Raw genomic sequence first — 26,896 nt, 5'->3', positions numbered from 1 at the left:
CCACATGCAGTATTGATGGGGGTTCGCCATCTCTTCAGTACTCGGGTTGAATTCACAGTGGTCTGTCTTGCAGAAGTAGGGATAAATCAGCCCTTCACTAATTGGACAGCAGAAAATAATGGGAGTCAACTCTCCATATGTTGTAACAGTCCTGAAATGTCAGGCAAGCGCAGTGATGGCAAAGGCCCCAAAAAGAACCGCTATTCCAGTTTGACAAAATTAATTTGTAAGATTTATTGTAAGGACAGTATAATAAAGAAGAATTTGCTTCTCCATCGTATCCATTAGAGTACGAATAAACTGGCTGCATATCCCAAAACAGATGAAACTTGTGACCAATGCCATTTTGCCAAAGCTGAGTTGACATACATGTTTCAGTCATATTGCACTGTATAAAACCCTGTCAGAGAGGCTTGTGGTAAAAATGTAATGGCTGTTTTTTTGAGTCCCAGGTAAGTGACTAATAAAGCAAAGGATGCCTTGGCCTTTGCTTCTCCTTTATTACAGAGGAAGATTTTGTTAGATTGTTATTTTTATTAGATTTTAAGTCTGCAAATATACCTAAGAGCTTCACCTTGCTTTAGGGACCTTTTCTTGTTCCAGTTAGAAAGGATTAAGTATATCATTAGAGGGTCAACCAAGGCAAATTATGAGACCAGGAGCCCTGTGCTATCCTGTTTTGAAAAATTGCAAATCCTTTCCCCAGATTAACTGAAATTTAAAAACTGCCATCATGTCTCCTTATGTCTATTTAGTTTTGATGATGAAACAGTATACTTTTTCCACAGTGCTATACATTTTTGCGGGGGGTAAAACATGTAGGTAATATCTTACTTGTACAACTTGCATGCATATCGTTTGTTTTTATTAATAAACATACATTCAAAAAGGGAGGTGTATACTTACTATCTTAGATTAACCTTTGAAACTGCCTTCCGGCTGCCTTTCTCGCTCAAAGAAGGCCACCCAGACAGCATGTCCATTGTTCCCTTCAGATTCCAGAAACTCACTAGGAATAAACAGCCTATATAGGACATTTTTTGTTCCCAGAGAGCTGCCAATCCAAGAAAAAACCCTTTGGATCAGTCCCCCACCTTCCCCATATCCATCTCTGTACCCTCCCCCTTGTCTGCCCCTCTGTCCCCACCCGCTGTCCCACAAGCCAGCTGAAAGCAACAATATAATTCTAGCTTTGGTGCAGTGCAGAAGAGACAAAGCAAACTTTCAAGACCCACAGGGGTGGGGAGGCCTTATCTGGGAAGCCCAGAAACAGTCTCAGTAATTATCTGGCACCCATGGCATTCAGACCCATCCACTGTGGTTTCTCTGCGATTGCATTATTTGCTCCCACTTGCTTTGTGAATCAGAAAGTACTTTCTTAAACAAAGAGGATGGTTTCTCAGCGGTATGACAAAGATTTATTTATCTTTCATTTAAATTGGAAGAGCGTAGGTCTGGCAGTTGTCACAGTTACACATGTTTGGACCAAACTGCATCTCTGAGTGTCTGAAGTTTGAAGTTTCAAGTTTATTGTCACAGGTACAAGTATCGTGTACAAGCATCATGAAATTCTTCTTGAATGCTTCTCCACAGACTATGAACAAAAACAATAGATAGAAATAGAAATACAATAGAAAACAACTATACATTATTAGAAAGCTCTAGTCTGGTCTTTCTTCTGCTTGGGCTCATCTTTAGAAGAAAGCAAGTGTAGTGTATGGTATGAAGCTTTTGTACAAGGGTTATCCATGTTCACCTCATAACATGACAATTCTGAGCAAAGTGTTTGAGGAGAAAGGAGAAAATGGACAAGAAAAATGACTAGGCTTCTTTGGGAACACAGATCATACAAACTCTAATTTTTCTACCATCTTTCTCTGCTCTTAGCTGGACAGCGTGAAGACTTCTCTGAATGGAGCCAACAGCTGAATAGTAAAATGGTACGTAATAATACCACATTAGTGCTTTAGCAATGGCTGCTCCCCTGGAAATGGGCTGCCAATCATGCCTGAGACAACAGCAGGAGCGAACACCTCAGTTCCTCTCTCTCTGGTTTCCTTCGCAAGCAGAAGACATTGAGTGGATTACTGGGCTGAGGGGAGGGAGGGCAGCACAGAGGGAAGTCAACAGCCTCATAACTGCAGTATCTTCAGCTGCATTACAATTCATCAGTGCATGACTGCATCTTGGCTGACCACTTATTGGATTGACTAGACAGTCCAGTGATTACTTTCATTAATTTTCATTAACCACTTGTCCCGGTCAGCCTATTCACTCTATTTCAGTGTTTGAAGCGATTTACCTGCATAAATCCTTTAACGGTAAGCTAAAAATATTTTATTATATATGCAGCTTTGGTAAGGAAGTGCCGGAAAGGCTGTGTGATATTGCAACATGACATTAGGATTAGTAATTTTTCTCTTCAGTAGTTGGTTAATCAGCAACATGAGACTGAAATTGATTTACAAAAATAAAAATAAAAACTTCTAATTGAAATTTTTAAGTGATTTCCAAGCATAAAATTCTGAAAACATGTTGAAGAAACCTTTTTATTTGGTTATAATAAGATTACAATCATGTCAAAATCATTAAAAAAAATTATGCTTATGATACATTGGGCTAACTAGACACCCCTCTCACCCTATGAATCCATTCATATGAGTCAACTGTTTTAAGTCACAGCTAAAATAATGTTCCAGATTAATTGATAAAATTATGGTGACAGTAGTGTAATCAGTTTTATTTACACACACACACACACACACACACACACACACACACACACACACTTTCAGAACTGCTTTTCCCATACGGGGTCGCGGGGAACCGGAGTCTAACCTGGCAACACAGGGCGTAAGGCCGGAGGGGGAGGGGACACACCCAGGACGGGACGCCAGTCCGCCGCAAGGCACCCCAAGCGGGACTCAAACCCCAGACCCACCAGAGAGCAGGACCTGGTCCAACCCACTGCGCCACCACGCCCCCCCCCCCCGGTTTTATTTATTTTCCCAATAATTTGTTTTGAAAGCATCCTTTTTGCACTAATTTACTCATTTATTTTAATTTACACAGTGTGCTGTTTGGGGAACAATTTGCAATAAGCTGATGTTTACAGAAGACAGGACCGCAAAAATTGTAATAGTTCCATACCACTCATTGCCAGTTGTTAAATTTAATATTCCTTAATGACAAATGTCAGCATGGTGTGAACCACAATATGGTCTATGGTTCAGTTCTTCTGCCAATCTCATCATCTGTTCTTAATACAAGTGTGGAGGGTTAATTAAATAGCACAACTCGCTGTTCCAGTGTGGTCAGTCTTGGCTCAGTTCCACTCAGGTGAGGTGCCATCTCCTAGTCCCCTTTCTCTGGTGCCAAACTCCATAACAAGTCTTGGTGGTATTTGTTATTACACACAGTCCGAAGTCCAGTGTGGATCTCACTGTCAGAAACAATCTAATTTCTTCAGCCATATTATTTAATGAAAGGCACTGCCAGAACAAAGACCTTAATCCCTGCCAAACATAATAATTACACTCCTCCTGAGCTGACAGGAAACACAGCTTATTTCAAATGAGCTCTGAACCTGACAACCATGAAAGTGAATGCTATTAAAGCTCTGATCCTGTGTCCATAAAGTACTACAGAGCAGGGTGTCACCGCTCTTTCTTTCTCCATATCCGCATATGTCTGCAGCTATTTTCATCTACTTACTGAACAAATGGAGCTTCAACTCCTTTTAATTTTCAATGTTGAACTTGATCAACTTGATATAGATACAGTATATTTTTCCCCAGTATTGCAACTGGACCTTAAAAAAAAGTAGCAGTTCTCTGTCTGTGCAAATAATTAATTTTCATATGAATATCAACAGAAAAATAGAAATTTGCAACTGATTCAGTTATTTGGTTGCTTACCATTGTGGCACTATAGTAAAATTGTGTAATCATATGTACCCGTGCAGCTGATGCTTTTCTCCAAAGCAAATTGCAATGTTAATATTCCTACAACTACTTACCCATTTGAACGGGGGGGGCGCAGTGGGTCGGACCGGGTCCTGCTTTCCGGTGGGTCTGGGGTTCGAGTCCCGCTTGGGGTACCTTGCGATGGACTGGCGTCCCGTCCTGGGTGTGTCCCCTCCCCCTCCGGCCTTATGCCCTGTGTTACCGGGTAGGCTTCGGTTCCCTGCGACCCCGTATGGGACAAGCGGTTCAGAAAATGTGTGTGTGTGTGTGTGTGTGTGTGTGTGTGTGTACTTACCCATTTGTACAGCTGGGTAATTTTACTAGAGCAACTTAAAGTAAGTACCTTGCTAAAGGGTACTACAATTGGAGGTGAGACTTGAGCCTGTGACCTTCAGCCGCAACGCTAACCACAACACTACCAAGTGCCCCCCTTGTTGAAAAGGCACATTGTTCATTGAAAAGGGATATGTAAAATAAGCACACACATTATCTGAACCGCTTGTCCCATTTGGGGTTGCAGGGAGCCAGAGCCTAACCCAGCAACACAGGGCGTAGGGCTGGAGGGGACACGCCCAGGATGGGACGCCAGTCCGTCACAAGGCATCCCAAGCGGGACTTGAACCCCAGACCCACTGGAGACCCAACCCACTGCGCCACCGCACCACCACTCCCCCCTGTAAACTAAGCAGTAATACTGTATTACCAATTCCTTTAATTAAAGCAACTCCCCTCAAAAATAATCTCTTGCAAAGACAAATATCCCAGTGTGATAGATTACAATCACAATTCAGTTAAACTAACACCTACTTAAGAGCTCAGCTATGAGAAAAGCAGTAAAAACACATGACCACTAGAGCAGAATAGGTGATACAGATGATACTGATTTTGCCTTTATGTTATTCTTGGTCACTCTATCAACACGAGAAGAACATGTAAACTCTGCTCCGACTGAGTGGGATTCAAACTTATTCCAAAACAGCTCAGACACTCTAAGGGTGTCAACACTATCTTGATTTACCATAGTGCAGCCCCTCTGTCTTTATGTTATGCTGACACAAAGCTTCAGAAATTTACATTTATCAGTTTGTTAGAAACCTTTGTCCAAAGAAAAGTAGGAAAGTCTCAAAAGAAAAAAAGGCATAGGCTTTAGCAGAGGCTTTATTTGAACAACTGCAAGGGTGAGCATCAGGAAAAACTTGGAACTGGAAAATCTAACTGGAAAACTGAAAACTCAAGCTATTTTGAACATATTATATATAACAGCTGACTGCATATTCCAAAACAAACGAATCTTGTGACCAGTGCCATTTTGCCAAAGCTGACTTGACATACATGTGTCACGTCCTCGTCAGCAAGCCAAGAGACGACGCTTGCTGCTAATTAGCACGACCAGGTATAAAAGGAGTGCTGTCATGGCATAGGGTTGTGGAATCTTACAATGCCTACCTGCTTGGCTTGTAATTCGGCAGTCTGGTCCCAGTACCCTATTCCCTGCTCATTGTTCCTGATTCTCCTGACTTCTGACCTTGCTTGTTCACCTGTTTACTGAGTTTGCTTCGCCCCTGAAAACTACGTCCGCACCTCGGAAGACCCACGCCTGTCCCCGACCTCCGTTCTCTGTTTGCTCCTGTGTTTCGGCATGGAAATATACTTGGGTCCAAACCTACCTCCTGTCCCTCATCCTCGTTGCTCACAACATGTTTTAGTCATATTCCATTCTGTAAAACTCTGTCAGAGGTGTTTCTGGTAGAAATGCTATCTAGTTTTGTAATGGCTGTTTTTCAAGTCAAAGGTACGTGACTAATAAAGCAAAGGATGCTTTATTGACAAAGGAAGATTAGAGGGTCAACTAAGACAAATTGAGACCAGGGGCCCTGTGCTATCCTGTTTTGAAAAATTACAAATCCTTTCCTTTCATTTGTTTTGAACATATTATATATAGTAGTTAAATAGCATATCTCAACACAAATCATGACTCACAAGAAAATGTTATTGTATCTCAAGGTAGATATAGAATGGCCTTTTGGCTATCAGCTCCCCATGTTCCTGTTGGTCAAGATGACTGTTATATGTGTTCTAAGCATATCATGGATAAGTAAGAATATCCTGTTAGTCAAAATCAATCAATTTCCCATAACCAACTGCAAATGTGCACCCCTAGCATCAGACCATAAGGGCAAATCCGATCTCCTGTTTGGCTTCCACAGTAACTGACAATGCAAGTTCGTGTCAACAGACATTGTACAACTAGGATACTGAGCATATTTAAAAATAAATTTATTCTTAAAATTTTATTCCAATACTTAATGAAAGACTTAATACTTCTAAAAGTATTCCTTAGTCACCTTAGAGTAGCAGAATTCAAGGTAAAAGTGCATTTATCACAGTCTGAAACTGTCATAACATTGCATCTCTACTATCATCATAGTATTAAATGGGAATGAAAAAGATACATGCATTTTCGGTACATTCGGAAAACTATTATAGGTGCAAAAATGGCAGCACTGGGCCTAGGGGTAAATTAACATGCACTTTATTTCCAGTCTATACTTCTCACTGCTGCTTAGCTATCAGCATAAAAAGTGATGCTTGTCTAATTCAAGCACCATATGTGCTTGAAGGAGAAACAACCTGGGCTGGACCCTGCAAGGGCTGTTGGGTTCATCGTTGATCGTGAACTCATTGTCAGAAAGCCCATGAACATCCTTTGGGTTCACAGAAGTGTGTGAACAGCAGGGATGTTATCAGTGACTTTTTAAAACTGTTTCTTTTCAAACTATTGCTCCTTCAGTCCACCCCTGGAACTTTAATTTGGTGAACATGTCCCCTTACCACAGTGTGGATATTTTAGCTTGTCATAAGATTCAAGAAGTAAATAAAGCCCAGTATTCTTCATGCCACAACTGTAAAATGCTCATCGCCAGCTCAACAAAAAAGGTGGAGTTTCCACTGGGTAATCTGAAAAGCCTGGTGTTTAAGGCACAGCTGCTCTGCTTAGGACTGTAAAAATGTCATACTTGTACTAAGGCGACCATAAGTATTTCTTGGTTGGCAATTTCAGGCAAGATGTTGGACTGGCATCTAATAGGACCAGGGCTCTAAGCCAAATTATTCTGTTCATCTGCTTTTTCCACAGTGAAATACTGACAAAGAAGTTTATCCAGTAGTATGTCTCTTCAAAAACTTGAAAGACATCACCAGCCAAGCAGGAATCTCATTTTCCTACTTCACAGTCAGTTAAAGACATTAGCATTGCAACTGCAACTGAAAACTGAGAGATTCTATGGTTGTCAGTTAGAGATTCTCAGGAGCTTAGGTAGACAGGAATGAAAGAGGCTATATGGGCTTTTATCGGCTGTGTGCTGATCTGGAGAAGTGCAGAATGCTGATGGCTAAGCTACAGCAAAACCACAAGATGACACAGTCAGCAAACCCCACATTCCACCTTTCTCACCCACTTCAAATGGTTTTGGATTTACATTAGCTTAACATTTGGAAAGGTATCAATTATTAACCACATGGAGCCAGCTTTTTGAATCCAGCCAGAAACCGAGGGCAGCTGTCACATCCACTGGAGGGGAAATGGCAAACTGTTAAGTCAAGGTGTTCCTCAGGGCTCAATCAACTGCCTACAGTTCACAGCCCATGTCCGCGTCCATGTCCTATCCTGTGTATTTATTTACTGTCTTATATTCCTGTTCTGTGTTGTACCATGGTCTCTGGAGAAATGACATTTCATTCCACTGTATACAAGCTATATATGGGAATAACAATAAAAACAACTTGAACTTGAATCCTTTACCAGACACATTTGATCAACATATGTTCTTTCATATTACCAGCATCTTGATCAAACACAGCTCTGCAGAGACTGCAAATTTTCACTGTGAACCAAAGTCATCTTGACACCATTCTGTGCTGTGATCTGAAAATATAGAGAAAAAGAACCTGGAATATTAACATTTTGCTATTTTCCAAGAATACAATAAAAAAAATTAGAATAAAAATCGAATGGAACTGAATAATGGCCAGCTTGCCACTGAACTCAGCAATGAAGAATAAAACTAATAGCACTTCCAGATAATTTTTTCTGTAATGTAAAGTACATCAAGTCATCAGAAAAGGAGATCTATTACAACTTGTCCTTTTTCTAAACATAAAAATGCAAACACTTGGACCCTGCAGTGCATTTTACACAGACAATGTGGACAACCATCTCTCAGCTATCTATAGAATTGGCAACTCTCAGCTTTTACACAATGGTTCGGCACAAAGCCCCGCAGAATGATGTGACAGTTCAAAATAATTTACATGCAGTTATTCCTACAGAGAAAACACAAGGTTTTGGCTTTAGTGCAGTAGATCACTGCCTTTCTCCCTAAACCATTGTAGCAGGTTGTTTTTAATGTTAAAGGATGAACCAGGGGTTACCATCATTTTACAACACAACAGAACAGAAGTCAATGGCAGAATTCTCAAGATGTTTGTCCGGGATGGGCTTTCTGACTGAACCTTTTTGTGTGTAAACTGTCAATCTGACTTTCAAGTCTTCAGCTTGCTGCACAGATGCTTACTAGCAGCCCCCTCCTAACCTTTAAAATATTTTCACAAAGGATCATTTTGACCCCTCCATGAACCGCCACCTTACCGTGGTGGAGGGGTTTGAGTGCCTGAATGACTCCAGGAGCTATGTTGCATGGGGCTATATGCCCCTGGCAGGGTCTCCCATGGCAAACAGGTCCTGGATGACAGACGAGACAAAGTGCGGTTCAAAAGCCCTTTATGAAGAAAATAAAACCAAGGCTTTCGTTTACCCCGCCCGGTATGGGGTCACCGGGGCCCCACCCTGGAGCCAGGCCTGGGGGGGGGGCTCGCATGCGAGCGCCTGGTGGCCAGGTCTATGCCCACGGGGCCTGGCTGGGCTCAGCCCGAAGCCATGACGTGGAGCCGCTCTTTGGTGGACTCACCACCTGCCGGAGAGACCGTAAGGGGCCGGTGCATTGTGATTTGGGCGGTGGTCGGGGCCGAGTGCCTGGCCGACCCAAACCTCGGGTGCCAACTCTGGTTTTTGGGACTTGGAATGTCACCTCACTGGCAGGGAAGGAGCCTGAGCTGGTGTGGGAGGTTGAGAGATACCGTCTAGATATAGTCGGACTCACTTCCACTCACAGCTTGGGTTCTGGAACCACTCTTCTCAACCAAGGGTGGACTCTCCACTATTCTGGCGTTGCCCAGGGTGAGAGGCGGTGGGCGGGTGTGGGCTTATTAGTAGTCCCCCAGTTTAGCCGCCATGTGTTGGAGTCTACCCCGGTGAATGAGAGAGGGTCATCTCCCTACGCCTTCGGGTCAGGGAACGGTCTCTCACTGTCGTTTGTGCTTATGCGCCTAGTGGCAGTGTAGAGTACCTGGCCTTTTTGGAGTCCCTGGAGGGCGTGCTGGAAAGCGCTCCCACTGGGGACTCTGTCGTTCTACTGGGGGACTTTAACGCCCACGTGGGCAGTGACAGTGATACCTGGAGGGGCGTGATTGGGAGGAACGGCCTCCCTGATCTGAACCCGAGTGGTGAGTTGTTATTGGATTTCTGTGCTAGTCGCGGTTTATCCATAACGAACACCATGTTCATGCATAAGGGTGTCCATCAGTGCACTTGGCACCAGGACACCCTAGGTCGGAGGTCGATGATCGACTTTGTAGTCATTTCTTCTGACCTTTGGCCATATGTCTTGGACACTAGGGTGAAGAGAGGGGCTGAGCTGTCAACTGATCACCACCTGGTGGTGAGTTGGATTCGATGGCGGGGGAAAAAGCTGGACAGACCTGGCAGGCCCAAACGCATAGCGAGGGTCTGTTGGGAACGTTTGGCGGAGACCCCTGTCAGAGAGGTCTTCAACTCCCACCTCCGACAGAGCTTCAACCAGGTCCCGAGGGAGGTGGGGGACATCGAGTCAGAATGGACTATGTTCCACACCTCCATTGTTGGGGCAGCGGTTCGGAACATGGTGGTGGACACCGGAGGTAAGGGATGCCGTCAAGCTGAAGAAGGAGTTCTATCGGGCCTGTCTGGCTCATGGGACTCCTGAAGCAGCTGACAGGTACCGACGGGCCAGACGGAACGCGGCTCTGGCAGTCGCCGCGGCAAAAACTCGGGCTTGGGAGGAGTTCGGCGAGGCCATGGAGGAAGACTTTCGGTCGGCCTCAAAGAGATTCTGGCAAACCGTCCGGCGACTCAGAGGGGAGAAGCGGTGTTCCACAAACACTGTTTACAGTGGAAGTGGTGCGCTGCTGACCTCAGCTGAGGATGTCCTCGGGCGGTGGAAGGAGTACTTTGAGGATCTCCTCAATCCCTCTGACACGCCTTCTGTAGAGGAAGCTGAGGCCGAGGACTTGGAGGGGGACTCGTCCATTACTCTGGCTGAAGTTGCTGAGGTAGTCAAAAAACTCCTCGGTGGCAAGGCTCCGGGGGTGGATGAGATCCGCCCCAAGTTTCTCAAGTCTCTGGATGTTGTGGGGCTGTCTTGGCTGACACGCCTCTGCAGCATCGTGTGGAGTTCGGGAACGGTGCCTCTGGACTGGCAGACCGGGGTGGTGGTCCCTCTTTTTAAGAAGGGGGACCGGAGTTTGTGTTCCAACTACAGGGGGATCACACTCCTCAGCCTCCCTGGGAAAGTCTATGCCGGAGTACTGGAAAGGAGAATCCGACCGATAGTCGAACCTCGGATTCAGGAGGAGCAATGCGGTTTTCGCCCTGGCCGTGGAACACTGGACCAGCTCTATACCCTCACTAGGGTGCTGGAGGGTTCGTGGTAGTTTGCCCAACCAGTCCATATGTGTTTTGTGGACCTGGAGAAGGCATTCGACCGTGTCCCTCGTGGCATCCTATGGGAGGTACTTCGGGATTATGGGGTTCGGGGCTCGCTGCTACGGGCTGTTCGTTCCCTGTATGACCGGAGCAGGAGCTTGGTTCGCATTGCCGGCAGTAAGTCAGACCTGTTCCCGGTGCATGTTGGACTCCGCTAGGGCTGCCCTTTGTCACCGATTCTGTTCATTAACTTCATGGACAGAATTTCTAGGCGCAGCCAGGGAACGGAGGGTGTCTGTTTTGGTGGCCGCGAGATCTCGTCTCTGCTTTTTGCGGACGATATGGTCCTGTTGGCTTCATCAAGTCAAGACTTGCAGCGTGCACTGGGGAGGTTTGCAGTCGAGTGCGAAGCGGCGGGGATGAGAATCAGCACCTCCAAATCCGAGACCATGGTCCTCAGTCGGAAAAAGGTGGATTGCCCCCTCCGGGTTAGGGGGGAGTTGCTCCCTCAAGTGGAGGAGTTTAAGTATCTCGGGGTCTTGTTCATGAGTGAGGGAAAAATGGAGCGGCAGGTTGACAGACGGATCGGTGCGGCGTCCGCAGTAATGCGGTCATTGTACCAGTCTGTTGTGGTGGGAGCTGAGTCGTAAGGCGAAGCTCTCAATTTACCGGTCGATCTACGTTCCTACCCTCACCTATGGTCATGAACTCTGGATCATGACCGAAAGAATGAGATCGCGGATACAAGCGGCAGAAATGAGTTTCCTCCACAGAGTGGCTGGGCGCACCCTTAGGGATAGGGTGAGGAGCTCAGTCACCCGGGAGGAGCTCGGAGTAGAGCCACTGCTCCTCCGCATCGAGAGGAGCCAGTTGAGGTGACTCGGGCATCTGTTCCGGATGCCTCCTGGACGCCTCCCTGGTGAGGTGTTCCGGGTCTTGTCCCACTGGGAGGAGGCCTCGGGGCAGACCCAGGACACGTTGGAGAGACTATGTCTCCCGGCTGGCCTGGGAACGCCTTGGGGTTCTCCCAGAGGAACTGGAGGAGGTGTGCGGGGAGAGGGAAGTCTGGGGGGCTCTGCTCGGACTGCTGCCCCCGCGACCCGGCCCCGGATAAAAGCGGAGGAAGATGGATGGAAGATGGATGGATGGGAGAGAGAAAACTGCAAGCTTAGGTGAAGATAAAGCCTGTATCTACATGGGCTTCTTTGGTCCACCAATGGGAAACTCCTGAACTCTTAAAGGTTCAACTTCAGGGTGCCTTGCTATACTTAAACAAGTCAATCTCCATAGCCAGTAGAATAGCTGCTGCTTGGTACAACCCATTTACCACAGAAAAGGCAGGAGCAGTGCAGGAGATGGGCTGATTCCATCATAGAAGCATTCTGTCCTCTCCAAATGCAGACAGTGAACAGGCTCACAAAACTCTTCTTCTTAGGGACGAGCTGGGTCAGGTGCAATCACGAGGAGTAATGGCACAGGGCTTGTCTAATCCATCACTGGGCAAGCGAGAATCTGGTGAGCTCCTGTTTGTGTGCCTCGGTCCATAGTGAAGCCCATTCATCATTTAACTGGCAGAGGTGTGTCGCAACTGGACCAGATGGCATTACTGCCAATGACTGTTTAGCTCCAGCAACGCCTTCCTAACCTTAAAGTATGGATAAACAGTAATACTCATTGCTGGATTGTGGATTCTCAGTACATTTGTACAGTGCAAAAAAATTTTAATAAATAAATAAATAAATAAATAATAAGGAAATGCAAAAAAAACCCCTCCACAAATCAGTAAAAAATAGATGTAATAATAAAACTCCGAAAGAGTAAAAAAAGAATTCACCTTTACAGAGGAAGACCTCAGCTGGTGTTTAACCAGTAGCATAAGCACAACATTGTGACTGTAAAAACAGGCCCATCACACTACAAATGAACATCTCAGGTTTTGAACATCATTTTAAAAATTACTTATAATCTAGATTGCAATGTACAATGTAATGTACATTAAATTAAATCATTATCAATTGCATTAATACATAATGCAATATTGTTGAACTAATTAAGTGCACTTGTGTTGAGATTCTTTTTGAGACAGGTAGACACAATGAAATAACTTTGAAAGTTGCAGCAAATACATTTCAGGTAGCTTTTGCAGTTTACAAAAATGTTTGTACATGAATTTTACTAATTTTAGTATTTATCTATGGTAACTTTCAGCTGAAGTCAAAAGGGACTTTACTGTTGTTCCTCATAGGAGTATTTTCCTGTTACATGAATTTGTCAGAACATAAAGTGGGCCACTAGACAAAAAAACCTACTAAGAAGAGCAGAAACAGTTTTCTAGTATTTTAAACCAAATTGTTATTGGAAATGGTGACAGTGACCATGTGCCCTAATTTCCACCCATTTGATTCCAATTTGGCTACAAATTCTTGACCAAAAGGCTGCAGTGTCAAGGAATCACTTTATTAAAAACTCCAAGCCTTAATAATCCAGTATCACTCCTCTATTACATGTTTTGCCCAATCAGGCTGATATTTAAGTTATTTTAAATTTCTTTTTTATTTCTCATTCCTTCAGTTCATTTAAATTTGAATTGCTTCATTTAATTTACAGCTGTATGGGCCCAAAATCCACAAACAGAAACAGCTGTGAGAGTCTAGCTCTCCCTGGGAAACAAGAGATATTATTTCTGTGCTGTAAAGAACCTCAGCAGAAAAGAGATTCCAAAGTGTGTGAATGGAAGCCAGGGGGTTCCTCTGTGTCTGAATGAAGGAGTAGGTGCTGTGTGACAGGAAAGTAGCTCACCCAGCACCTCCAAGCTTGGGAGCAACCCCAGAGCTCTAAATACTTCATTTGCTGTGCAACACCGGGGAAGGACTCTACAATCTCTGGCCCTGATAAATGGGTTCAGAGCACCAGCTCAAAGCTCCTTGGCCAAAAGCAATACAGGAACTTTGAAATAGCTAACCAATTATTGTTCTGTCTCTTTTAACCTTCTTTTTTAACATTGTCAACTCCCAAAATTTAAAAAAAAAAAAAAATGCTTAGAAGACATCCATCGGAGTGGAGCATTTATTAACGCATGCACAGCTTCTTAGAAGCCAGTCGCGGTGTCAACATGCAGTTTAGATCATGGAGAAACAGGCTGCATGCATTATGTCAGATTATTGCATAATTCAACTATGATACTGAAACTTTTCTCTCAGAGCATTTTCATATGTACATAACACATATCTAAAAGAGGACAAAAGGTGTCAGTGTCAGACTGACAGCAGGAGGGCAAATCATTGAGCATGAGGGATGTCATGGATGACATCTGGAGGAGTGAGTGACACTGTAGACACAATGGCTAGATTTTATTTTCTTAAAACCAAGTTTTTTAGAAACACATCCAGGCCAGACATGACTGGGGTACCTTCACTGAAGGGATGGGGTCCTGGCCTGACACAAGGTTGGATCATGGAGGAATATTTGGGTATGAGTTGAGATATGGGCATGCACAATGAACGAGATTGGGACATGAATGGACAAAATGGGCAGAGGCATTGGTGAAACCATGGGAGAACATGGTATAGCACACCTGGAGTTGATACTCCAAAGAATGCTTAAAAGCAAAACAGAGTAGTGGCAACACACACACACACACACACACACTTTCTGAACCACTTGTCCCATACAGGGTCGCAGAGAACCGGAGCCTAACCCAGCAACTCAGGGCGTAAGGCCAGAGGGGGAGGGGGCACACCCAGGACGGGACACCAGTCCGTCACAAGGCACCCCAAGCAGGACTCGAACCCCAGACCCACTGGAGAGCAGGACCCAGTCCAACTCACTGCACCACTGCACCCTCCAGGTTAGTGGCAAAACACTTCAAATAAAATACAAAAATAGATCTTCAATGAATATTTAAAAATTAAAATTCTGACTAATATTCTGTACTTCTTAAACTTTCATTTTTAAAAGCATACTGTTTAAAGTTACAATTCTTTTATTTGCCTTTATAATATTTAGTGGTGACTGAAGGTTTGTGAAACAGAGACAATTCTAAAGGGTTCACAGACTTTGAAGCAGCAGCGAATACTTGTGCCTTTTTGGCTTTGCAATATAAATACCATTTATTTGTGAATAAAGGATACAGTTCATTCATAAAGTATTCAGACTGCTTCACCTTTTCCACATTTTTTATGTTGCAGCCTTACACTGAAATCATTTAAATTCATTTTTTGCCCTCATCAAAGCCATGCGGTAGGGGAGAGTGGGGTAAGATGGGTTAATTTTTACTTATCTTGTCCTCTAGGCAAGGAAAAATGAGAAAGAGGCAAAATAAAAACATCTGCTTATTAATCTATTGATTTACTTATCTACTTAAAACATCTACCATCTACTTATATTTCAGGATGTCTGCTATCAGCTAAAATTATAAGAATGCATCTTTGACACAGCCTTGGAAATACAACTTCTCAAAAAAAAAGTGGTCATGTGACTCAGCTTGCCCCAGGTTAGAGGTAAGTTTATCCGAGTCATTGGGTAAGTTAAACCATCTGAGGGTAAATTGACTATCAGACTTTTATAGTTTAAACTTGAACATAATTTAATTAACAAGCAGCTTCAAGCAGCTTAATAACAATAGAGGGAGGCGCGGTGGTGCAGCGGATTTGGCCGGGTCCCGCTCTCTGGTGGGTCTGGGGTTCGAGTCCCACTTGGGGTGCCTTGCGACGGACTGGCGTCCCGTCCTGGGTGTGTTCCCTCCCCCTCCGGCCTTACGCCCTGAGTTGCCGGGTTAGGCTCCGGTTCCCCGTGACCCCGTGTGGGACAAGTGGTTCTGAAAATGTGTGTTGATTCCTCCAGCCTTTTGAGGTAGCTTCATCAGCACATCACTCAGTGGAAAAGATGCCTCATCATTTTCTTTGAGCGCAAAGGTTTGTTTCTCACTGCCTAGCGCTATTCCTGATTCTCCTCAAAAATCTTGCACTCACTTTGTCAAACTCAAGGCTCTCAATCAAGCCAATGTAAGGTTTGCTCCTGCATTTGATCACAAAATCAACTGTTACAAAGTCACCAGCTGACAGACCTGAGATGTCAGGTTCACCTCTCGCATCCTCAGAGCTCTCATACTCAGAAGTGTCATTAAGTGGGATAGGGATATCACTGTCCTTAGAGCTGCTGTACAGATTTTTTTTTTTTTTTTTTGCTTTGGTTTCCTCTTGAGCGTTCCTTGTTCTTTGATAATTTATTTTTCCCCTTCTGTTCATTTTTCCTTTCTTTTTGAGCCCTTTCAATTGTCTGTTTTCCAGGTGTATCAGTCAGTATCCTTGTTTTTATGTGCTTTTGTTTTGTTTGTGCCCTGGGATGCTGACTTGTGGGTAAGGGTAGAATTTTAGTAGGAGACACATATCCTGTGTGTTTGGGCTGCACACCTGGCTTGCTTGGTGAAACACTTGGCTATGTAGGGCATGGTAAAGGCAGCTCAGCAGAGATGGAGGTTGAAACCATGGGTAAATCATCTGGAGCAGCAGGCTGCAGCTCAGGGTGTAGCCTACCTGACACCACGGATGACTCAAGCTCTGCATCACAGAAAATATCTCTGTTGTAAGGGAAAATCACTGTGGACTTGAATCCAGAAGAGATAGTCCATGGTGTCATTGCTGACATGAAAGCTTCATTCACACACATCCAGGGATTTGGTATATACTGGTTGTTCTGCCTGGGTTTGAGCTTATCCAACCATCAAGAGATCTGTTGTAATAAGTCGTAAATTGACCATAAACACACTTGTCCAGAGGCTGCAAGTGATGTGAAGTATGGGGTGGAATTGTGAGCATGACAATACCTTCAGTTTTTGCAATAGACCTACTTACGTCAATGTAATATTTCAGGTTTTTAGTGTTAATACATTAGCAAAAATAGATAAATTAAAATCCCATTTTTTTGCTTTGCCAATATGTGATACTGAGTGTAGACCACACACACATTGTCTGAAACCGCTTGTCCTGAGCAAGGTCGCGGCGAGCCGGAGCCTAACCCGGCAGCATAGGGCGTAAGGTTGGAGGGGGAGGGGACACACCCCAGATGGGACACCAGTCCGTTGCAGGGCACCCCAAGTGGAACTCAAACCTGAGACCCACCAGAGAGGAGGACCCGGCCAAGCCCGCGGCGCCACTGTGCCCCCTGCACGTAGACTAATGAGGGAAAAAAATCATTTAAATAGTTTTAAGCATAAGGCTGCAATATAAAAAAATATGAAGGGGTCTGAATACTTTCCGAATGGACTATACATCTATGTATCTATGCATTAGAATGAAAATGTAAAAAAAAACAGTGAAAAAAGAAAAAAAAATCAGGGGAATAATAAAATTAGACTTCCAAGTAGCACATTAAATAAGATACTAATTGGATTTTTAGATTCTCCCAGAAAAGCTGACCAGGTAAATACCCAAGTTGCTGATGGGTAAGTGTAATACAGCATATTTATTTTTTTTCATAAAAGCAGAAAACATTGAGGCGATGCCAGAGTTCTGGGTTGTGGCTTCACATGCTGCTCACTGCCCATAACGAACAATAAAAAGAACCCTCCACCAGGCAATGATTGCTGACAGCCAGTTGTGAGTCCTGAGCTCTGCACTTTGCTGTGGAAAGTTCCAGCAGCAACAAACCTGCTGATCAGTCGTCAGTAAAATATCAACGATTCTGCTCACTCCATATCCTTATTATATCTACTACTTTCACCAGTGCATGTTTCTCTAATTATAGTTTCTTCAAAAAGGAAAAAAAGGAGAAATTGTAAATGATAAAACCTTTGATTAATTCTCCTAATTGCTGCAACTTGTAGTTCTCATTTGTCATTGTCTGCTGTATATGCACCTCAACAGCTTACAAAGAAAAGCAGAATAAATTAGGTTTCTTTTAATATATTGCTCTCATTCTTTCTTTTCAGAAACTATTGGCCTCTTTTCATTTACGTAAAGCAATTGAGTGTAATTAGGCTCTGTGAATTGGTTGCCCTCGAGGAAATATTTTGTATCTCTAAAAGTAGAAGAGGCTTAATTGATGCCAGTCCCCCAAGGAGAGGTTAAGACTTTTGCATTGTTTACAGAAAGAATATGCTATTTTCTTTAGTGGCAGAAATAAAAAAAAAACTGAAAAATTTAGTAATTATACTAAATTGTGAATTGTATACTAAATTGTAAATTGGCTTTGTATTTCTTTAGTCATGACTGAGCTATTGATTGAAAGGTGCAACTGAAAATATGTTCAATTAAAAGTATAAATGGAAATTCGGCATAATTTGTGCATCTTGGTGTATGCCCCCAATGGCAAAAACCTAAATAAATAACTTTATTTTTCTGTTTGGTTTCACAAAATGCAAAGAGTACAGTGTCTGTGGCTTCATTGAGTTAGTGACTTCAACAAACATTTATGACACTAAGCTACATAATTTTGGTTGAATTATATTTTGTGTTAGAGGATCGTCACCGCAGTTCATTGTGATTATGATAAATTTATTTGCTGCTAGCGCTATATCCCAATGTGCACTCTCGTCGTGTAGTTGTACGGTTAGCAAGAAGCAATCAGTTGTGTGTTCTTGCAGTTGTCGATTTTATTTATTTATTTATTTATTTATTTAAGTTAATTTATGGTTTCTTGTAAAAGTAAAAATACTGTGTCCCGTTTATGTAGTTACAAAACTAAAGGCCAGTCTCCCAACCTCTTCTTTCTGTCTAAAACTTCATAACGAGCAGTCTGTGATCAACTTTCTGAATTTCTCACCCGGAACCACCTCCTCATTGTATATCAGTCTGGATTCAAAGTTGGTCACTTTAGAGGAACGGTGCTCCTGGCAGAATCTATTACACAGCAAGTAGAGCTGCTGTCTCACATCACCTGGGTGGTGCGAGAGAGCGTGGGTTCGATCTCTACTCAGTCTGTGTGGAATTTGCACGTTCTTTCCATGTCTGTGTGGGTTTCCTCCCACACTCCAAAGAGACACTGTTCAGGTTCCCACACAGTGTGTGACTGACAGAGAGAGGGTGTGTTCCCCTAATGTATGGATGAGCAACCCATTGTAAGTAGTGTATCTAGTAATGTAAGTCACCTTGGTGAATAAGGTGTGTGGGCTGGTAACACCACAGAGTATCCACACCGACTCTGCACAACTACTTGTCCAAGCCATGGTGACATGCTGTCTGGACTACTGCAGCTCTCTCTTGTCTGGCCTTCCTGCTACTGCCATCAAACCTCTAGAGCTGATACAGAACGGTGCTGCCCGAGTTGTGTTTGACTTGCCGAAGCATTCCATATATCTCCTCTACTCGTTTCTCTGCACTGGCTTCCCATAGCTGCCTGGATCAAATTTAAGACTCTGGTTATGGCCTACAAATGCATCAATGGAACTGCTCCAAGGTATCTACAGGACTTGATCATTTGCTACACGCCAGCCAGACTGCTACACTCTTCTATATCTGCCTGCTTGGTATTCCCATGCACAAAAGGAGGTTCTCAGTCCTGGCTCCATTGTGGTGGAACGACGTCCTTGCTCAGAACTGATGAATCTTTGTCCACATTTACAAAGGGTCTTAAAACTCATCTCTTCTGGACTCATTTCACACATGATCTCTTAAGTTCATGTAAGGTATAAATGCTCATGCCAGCAAGGTATACATGTTCACGATCATACTTTATAGAGCCACTCCTGCAGTGTAACAAAAATGTTTATATGTATCTCAAAAAAAAGAAAACTACTAGGAGGGTGATTAGGAATTGGCAATATTCTGGTAAAGTTTTATACGACTATTTATATGATGAATGTCGGTGTATATGGTGAAGGACACAAACTAACTGTACTTATAAATCACACATCTGCAGCTATGTCTCTTTCTTCTAATGTAATGCACAAATTGTATTTTCTATGAGATGTACGTCGCTTTGGAGAAAAGCGTCTGCTAAATGAATAAATGTAAATGTAAATCTTTTGAATGGTAATTTCTACTTTTTCAAAATTTTGTAAACAATCAAAAAACATGAATTTTTGATTAGCACAAATGCACCTAACAGTTATCTAATATCTCCCCTATAATGGATGTTCCTGCAATTGTGCTTAATATGACTGAAAACTTCTCAGCCACACTTCAGCTAATGTATTTGATGTAAAGAAATTTTCATTTTAACAGCTCAGTTGGGGTCTGTTCATTAATGGTTCAATAAAAACCAATGCACAGCAGGTGCCAGGACTAGTATTAAAAACTTTTGTTGTTAATATATCTTACTGTGAATAATGTGGCGTGTGACGCTGTAAATGAAATCGACACCAAAGAGAAGTTTTGATTTTCGCTGTATTTAGTCAGAAGGCACTGATGTTGCCTTATTTCTCCAGGGCCACAGGTTCAGCTCCTAACCGTTCTGTCTGTTGTGCACATATTTGGGTGTACTTTCAATTATTCCTACAGTCCCAATCCAGTACATTGTCCTCAGATGAACTGGTGGTTGTGCATTGCAGTTTGTATATGACTATCAGTAAATGTCTATGCTCATGTGCACCAGGACCCTGCCCTAATATTTAGGTGTGCAAATGAAACAAATTGCTTTGTTAAAAGCACCCTCAACTTTTGACCTTCAATAGTGTTGACATTTGCTGTTTACAGAACATGTCTTTGTGTTTCTTTTAGAAGTCACACACACACAGTCTGAAGCCACTTGTTCTGAGCAGGGTTGTAGTGAGCCGGAGCCTAGCCTGGTAGCACAGGGCTGGGGGGACATGGATACACACACGGACACACACTCACGACGGGATGCCAGTCCATCACAAGGCATCCTGAGCAGGACTTGAACCCCAGACCCACCAGAGAGCAGGATCTGGCCAAGCCCGCTGCACCACCGCACCCCCCTCTTTTAGAGTGGAGTATTTATTTTTTTAACCTTTAATTATGCTTATTATGTGATTTACTTGGAAGTAGTAAGCTTTATTTACTGTAGCGTATTCAACTCTGTGTTTCATTTTTGGGATTTGGCCTGCTGTTGAAGTTTCTGCAACAGATTATTTTTGCTGTTGGTAAAATTCACTTAAATAGGATTTTGTGAAGAAAACCTTTGTGTCTGGTACAAGGAGATAAGACAGGATGAACAGTCTAAAAAGACACAGCAGAGACATGCAAGTGTGCGGAACCATGACGGCAAATGCTTGGTGAGAAGGCATATCTATGACGGATATCATCTCATAAGAACAGTAACAAATAAATGTTAAGCTTATTGTGACTTGTTAGTGAAAATTCTAAAGAACCTTGAATTGAAAATAACATCAATTCCAACAGAAGGGAATGAAAAAAGTACAAGTGAGCAAAATGTAAACACGTTCCACCTATATGCCTTTGGACCTCAGTCAATGGAACTGAACCATTCATGGGATTAAAACATATAAATACACACGCATCATCTGAACTGCTTGTCCCATACAGGGTTGCGGGGAGCCGGAGCCTAACCCGGCAACACAGGGCGTGTAAGGCTGGAGGGGGAGGGGACACACCCAAGACGGAACGCCAGTCCGTTGCAAGGCACCCCAAGCGGGACTTGGACCGCAGACCCACCGGAGAGCAGGACCCGGTCCAACCCACTGTGCCACGGCACCCGCTAACATGTAAATATGTAAGAGCAAACACTGCAACACAAAAAAAGAAAAGTCTGTAAAAAGAGGAGAAAACTGGAATCACTGACCAATCTTTAAAAAAAAAAAAAAAAAAAAAAAAAAAAAAACACAAAATGTTGCTGTACTATTAGATGGGCATCAGCCAAATAACTTTTAAAACATATTGGTGGTCATGGAGCACTGTTTGCATTGAAAATATTGTTCCATATTCAGCACCCTCAGCTGCCTTGTATCTTGCATTAGACTAAACAACAGTAATGTTTGTTCTATTATATGCAATGGTTTCACCCAAATTACAGCAGCATCTGGTAGAACACCAGATATCTCTACAAGCCTGTAGCTTGTGGAATACACAACACAGAGGGATGCTTCCAGCATAGTCTGTTTCTTTGACTTCAAGTTCAAGTTTATTGTCATAGGTACAAGTACCATGTACAAGTATCACGAAATTCTTCCTGAATGCTTCTCCACAGACTATGGACAAAGACAATAAAAATGCTGCACAAACAAAACAATGACAGCGAGTAGTACAACAGCAATAAATAATGGTAACAGTAATAACAATAATACCAGTTGACAGCCAGAGAACTCAGAACAAGAGAATGAGAATGCTTAAAGTGGCAGCGTATGTTACCAATGTGCTTGAGAGGAGCAGTCCAACTCTAGTTACTAAAGGTAGCACATTGGTTAGTGTTGTATACTCTTACAGCAGTGGGGTAAAAGTTGTTCTTGTACCCAGCAGTACGGGTTCAAAGGACAGATAATAGCAATGAGCTCAGGCTGGATTACAGGGAAAACCTCGCTCCACTCATTACGCTCCACACTCTGTTCTTTCTCTACCACTGAATAAACTTAAATTGGATTTCGAGATGCAGGCAGGTGCAGAGCAATCAGCACATTTGGCAATGCATAATCATCAACGTCCTTGTCTCACAGGTGATTGTAATCAAACGGAACCGATAAAGGTAATAAGTATATGGTAATTAAGGCAAATAATGAGGCGTGGAAGCACGTAATTTTGTCCTGCTCTAATAGAGCTATATTTGGCAGGCCACCCTTGGGCTCCACCCCAGGTCAGCAATTGGTATTTGCTTGGAAGAATGCATTCTGGGAATGCATGGGGACTGTTTGAAATTTGGTAAATAATTCATGTGTTCTGGAACAATAATGGTTCTCCAACTCCTGATGATCCAACACAAATGCTACGGTGCTAAGTTGTAGCAGTGGCTATACCCCCTCAGCTAGATCTTTGGAGGACATATTGGCTCATCGATGAGTGATAATCAAGGACAAGTGGCTTACAAGTCAGTGTCTGCTTAAAATTTGATGACTGCCAACCCCAAATACTGTGAAAGAGCCACAGGGTCAGGTGGTTAACCAAAACTTCTTCTCTAATATATCTAGCTGTATAAAACAATAATTAAATCAGAACAAGCAGCATAATAATAATAATAATGAGGATGAATATAACAATAATGTGTGAGTGAATGAGAATATGTTAACAGTCCACTGCCCTGTAAAGTATGAGGTCTAGGCCAAGCTACACCCTGTCTCACACCCTATGCTACCAGAAAAAGCAATAATAATAATAATAATAATAATAATAATAATTTTCACATTATTCATAATATACACAATACTTTAACCATTTCAGTGATTAAAGTACTGTAAGAACCACAGTGTTAAGCCTCATAAAATCTAGATGTTGTTACTGTTTTTCAAAGCAGCAGAACATAATGGACACAGCAGTTAGGCTGTTAAACACTAACCCCACAGACAAAATGACCACAAAAAGTTCTCATCAGGATATATATATCTGTGCAGGTATAAGAGATCCAGAAACTAACTGTTCGTTGCAATTGATCCACTGGGAACTAGAAAACACAATGCTTCTAACTTACGGTCTCCCTGACAACGGAGCGGTCCAACAGTCAATTTTGCTTCTGAGCCTGGCCGGTTGGTATCCCCCACAGCCACCTGGATCACAGGTAAATGGTCCTTGTATTTGAGAACCCCGGAATCTTCTCTCCTTGAAGGGGGCAGGAAAAAACATGCAAAAAGATGTGTGTAACAATATATATATTTTTATGTATAAAAAAAACATATGCAGTATAAATGTGTGTGTATACGTATAGATATATATATTTTTTTTTTTTTCAAAAATTTAATTATTGTCTTCTCTGTCCACCTTCATTTCATGTCTGTTTTTGTTCAGTTCTCCTTGCACATACTTCAGTATTTTTAACTGTTTTACATTATTATCACACTTCTATTTTGCTAATGACTAACTACAGAAAAAACAGATGTACTATAAAATAATATCAGCTAAATATATATCTATAATCCTGATAAGCAGTACTGTTACAGCAAAAACACACCTTTGGTACTTGCTACTTCTGAAACTTTAAAAAAAAAAAAAAAGTGTTTATCAAACTAACTACAAACACACTCATTTTTTTTTTTTTTTGGGAAGAGGTCTTCAAGACAAGCAGTCCACTACAAGCATGACCACATCACAAAATATTTTTTAAAAACTTGCTAAATTTAGTAGATTCATTATGGATTTAGCAGTGAATTGTTAAGGTCTTCAAACTTACCTTTGGACACAGAAATTCACAGTCACTGTTCATGCACTTACACTGAGAACAAGAAAGTTTTGGATAGAAAGATTAATCATTAAACTTATTTATTTATAAGATTATTATTAAGCTTAATTCTTGTTTTAGTCGGGGGGTGTGTGGTGGTGCAGTGGGTTGGGCCGGGTCCTGCTCTACGGTGGGTCTGGGGTTTGCGTCCCGCTTGGGGTGCCTTGCGACGGACTGGCGTCCTGTCCTGGGTGTGTCCCCTCCTCCTCCAGCCCTACACCCTGTGCTGCTGGGTTATGCTCCGGCTCCATGCGACCCCGTATGGGACAAGCAGTTCATACAATGTATTGTTTTAGCTGACCCTGTTCTCTAAAGCAACTTTAATTTTTAATAATTTCTACAGCTAGGTAATTTTTAATTTAGGGTAAGTGTCTTGTTCAAGGGGGGCGTGGTGGCGCAGTGGGTTGGACCGGGTCCTGCTCTCCAGTGGGTCTGGGGTTCGAGTCCCGCTTGGGGTGCCTTGTGACAGACTGGCGTCCTGTCCTGGGTGTGTCCCCTCCCCCTCCAGCCTTACGCCCTGTGTTGCCAGGTTAGGCTCTGGCTCCCTGTGACCCCATATGGGACAAGTGGTTCAGAAGGTGTGTGTGTGTGTGTGTCTTGTTCAAGGGTACAGCCAGAGATGTAGCAGCAACCCTCGGATCCTAACCACTTTCCCACTAGCTGTATACAGGCAGTATACCAAATCTACTGGTTGTATTAGATGATAACAAACAGAAGATTTTTCTGTAGGGACCCTTGATCTATATTGCCTTCTGGACTATTTTAACATCAGCACAATAGAGAAACCAGAATGCTGTTAAGTTCCCCAAAGACTGACTGACACTCCCTTGCATTGTTTTAGCTGGTAATAAATATAGAAACTTGAGAGCACAGGAAACAATTTCCAACATGAATGATTGTCCTTGTCACTGAAAGCTTTACCACTGCACTAAGGCACAGAAATAGAAAAAAAGTGACTCTCAGGGTATTTACCGCATGTTGCCATCACTGGAAAACCTCCCAGCATGCAAATTGTTGTGTGGTGGAAAAAAAAAAACCAGCCTGGCAAAATAAGCACTGAATTTTTGACAGTGCAGAGTGACATCAGAAGGTTTGAGATCCTCACCATTGCTTGTGGTCGGCATCACAGTTGCAGTAGTACTTGGGATCCGTACAGTTACGCTCGATTCCACAGGCACATTTCTGGATGCCGGGTCCCGAGCCGCCCCAGTAGAAGTGCTTCTCACTGCCCCTGCCCAGCCACCATGTGTAAGGGGTCCCATCTGGGTGTGGAAAAATTTACATTACATTTATTTATTTAGCAGACATTTTTCTCCAGAGGGACTTCCAGTGACTCTCTGTAGTGTAATCAACCCACACACCTTATTCACCAAGGTGATTTACACTGCTAGATACATTACTTACAAAAGGTCACTCATGCATATATCAGTGGAACACACTCTCTTTGTCACTCACACACACTATGGGTGAACCTGAACAGCATGTCTTTGGACAGTGGGAGGAAACTGAACCACCTGGAAGAAACCCATGCAGACACGGGAAGAACATGCAAACTCCACACAGACTGAGCGGGGACTGGATCCATGTCCTCTCGCACCACCCAGGCGCTCTGAGACAGCAATGCTACTTGCTGTGCGCCCAGTGCCGCCAAAATAAAGTGAGCACACCAAATCACTACCAAAAAAAAAAAAAAAAAATTGAACCTACAAGACCTGATCACTTGCTACACCCTAACCAGATCGTTACACCTCTCCACCCCTGCCCACTTCGTGGTCCCATGGGTAAGAGATTGAAAGAAGGATCTCAAAACTCAACTCTTTCAGTGTCAGTTCTCCCAGGTCTCCTATTTGCTTGATAAATGTGTACTCCAATATCACTTTAATAATATTTTTTAAAAAATCTATATGCTCATGTTACGTATACCAGTATATATAATACTATGAGACAAATTGACCATAATCAAGAATCATGCATCTGTGTCTACATCACGCCTTCTGTTAGTGTCATGCACTATTGCATTGTTTTCTGACAATTCTTTTCATTGGAGAAGAGCATCTGTTAGATGAATAAATGTAAATATCATGTAAGATCAGGCCATAAAAAACTCAAAGATTCCATGCCAGGTGCTTGCTTTGCACCTTGAAAAATTATGATGAGCAAAAGTTTTGAGGAGAAGAGTATTTTCAGATTTGTGAATCAAAAAATGGTGATGTTGAATAACAAAAATTAAGAGAGGATGTGGCTGGCATCCATACATAATTATTATTATTATTATTATTATTAGTAGTAGTAGTAGTAGTAGTAGTAGTAGTACAAATAAACTGAATTGAACTACCTGTGCTGTCTTGATGCCTTCCTCAGAGACAGGCACAGATCTACACAGCCCAGCAAAGTCCTCCTGGAGCCAAACCCAAGATGCCAGAACTGTGGGGACCCAGATCTATAGCTTTCAAGCAGAGCTTGTGTTTATTTACCTTCCCCACTGTTTCAGAACTACTTGTTTCTGTAGGTCGGCATAATTACGCTTCCCTAGTTAAACTGACAGATCTAGTCTTTTATTTGAATGATGGGTGAAACTACTTGTTCACCGTTGTAGTTTTCAGGAACAGTACAGCCAGAAGGCCATCCATTTCTCCTTCTCTCTCCTTAACTGCAATGAAAGGAATTTAAGTGCTTGGCTGGAGCATAGCAGCTTTATTATAAGATGCCCCATGTATTGTAAATAATCTGCAGTACTGTATACAAAATGAGGAAAAAAAAACACCTAATGGATTATATAAATGCCAAGGGGCCTTTTGGGATAAATTAAATTGCTGCTATGTCTAAATTGCAAGTTAATGCTGGTACCATTTTGAAT

At 42.8% G+C, this 26,896-nt stretch overlaps 1 protein-coding gene across 4 annotated transcripts in view; it reads right to left on the bottom strand.

The window, feature by feature from the left end:
• Positions 1-26,896, bottom strand: part of LOC108919681 (contactin-associated protein-like 2) — a 392,807-nt gene that overhangs the window by 49,128 nt on the left and 316,783 nt on the right. For all 4 annotated transcript variants that reach the window (XM_018727885.2, XM_029258941.1, XM_029258940.1 and 1 more), the window contains exons 14-15: positions 25,145-25,301; positions 23,296-23,423 (exon numbers count right to left, since the gene is read on the bottom strand). In XM_018727885.2, the coding sequence (XP_018583401.2) occupies positions 23,296-23,423; positions 25,145-25,301 (285 nt within the window). The remainder of the gene's footprint in view (positions 1-23,295; positions 23,424-25,144; positions 25,302-26,896) is intronic.

The sequence above is a fragment of the Scleropages formosus genome, chromosome 16 (genome assembly GCF_900964775.1).
Source record: "Scleropages formosus chromosome 16, fSclFor1.1, whole genome shotgun sequence".
NCBI classification, from domain to species: Eukaryota; Metazoa; Chordata; class Actinopteri; order Osteoglossiformes; family Osteoglossidae; genus Scleropages; species Scleropages formosus.
This window is presented reverse-complemented; position numbering and strand designations above follow the sequence as displayed.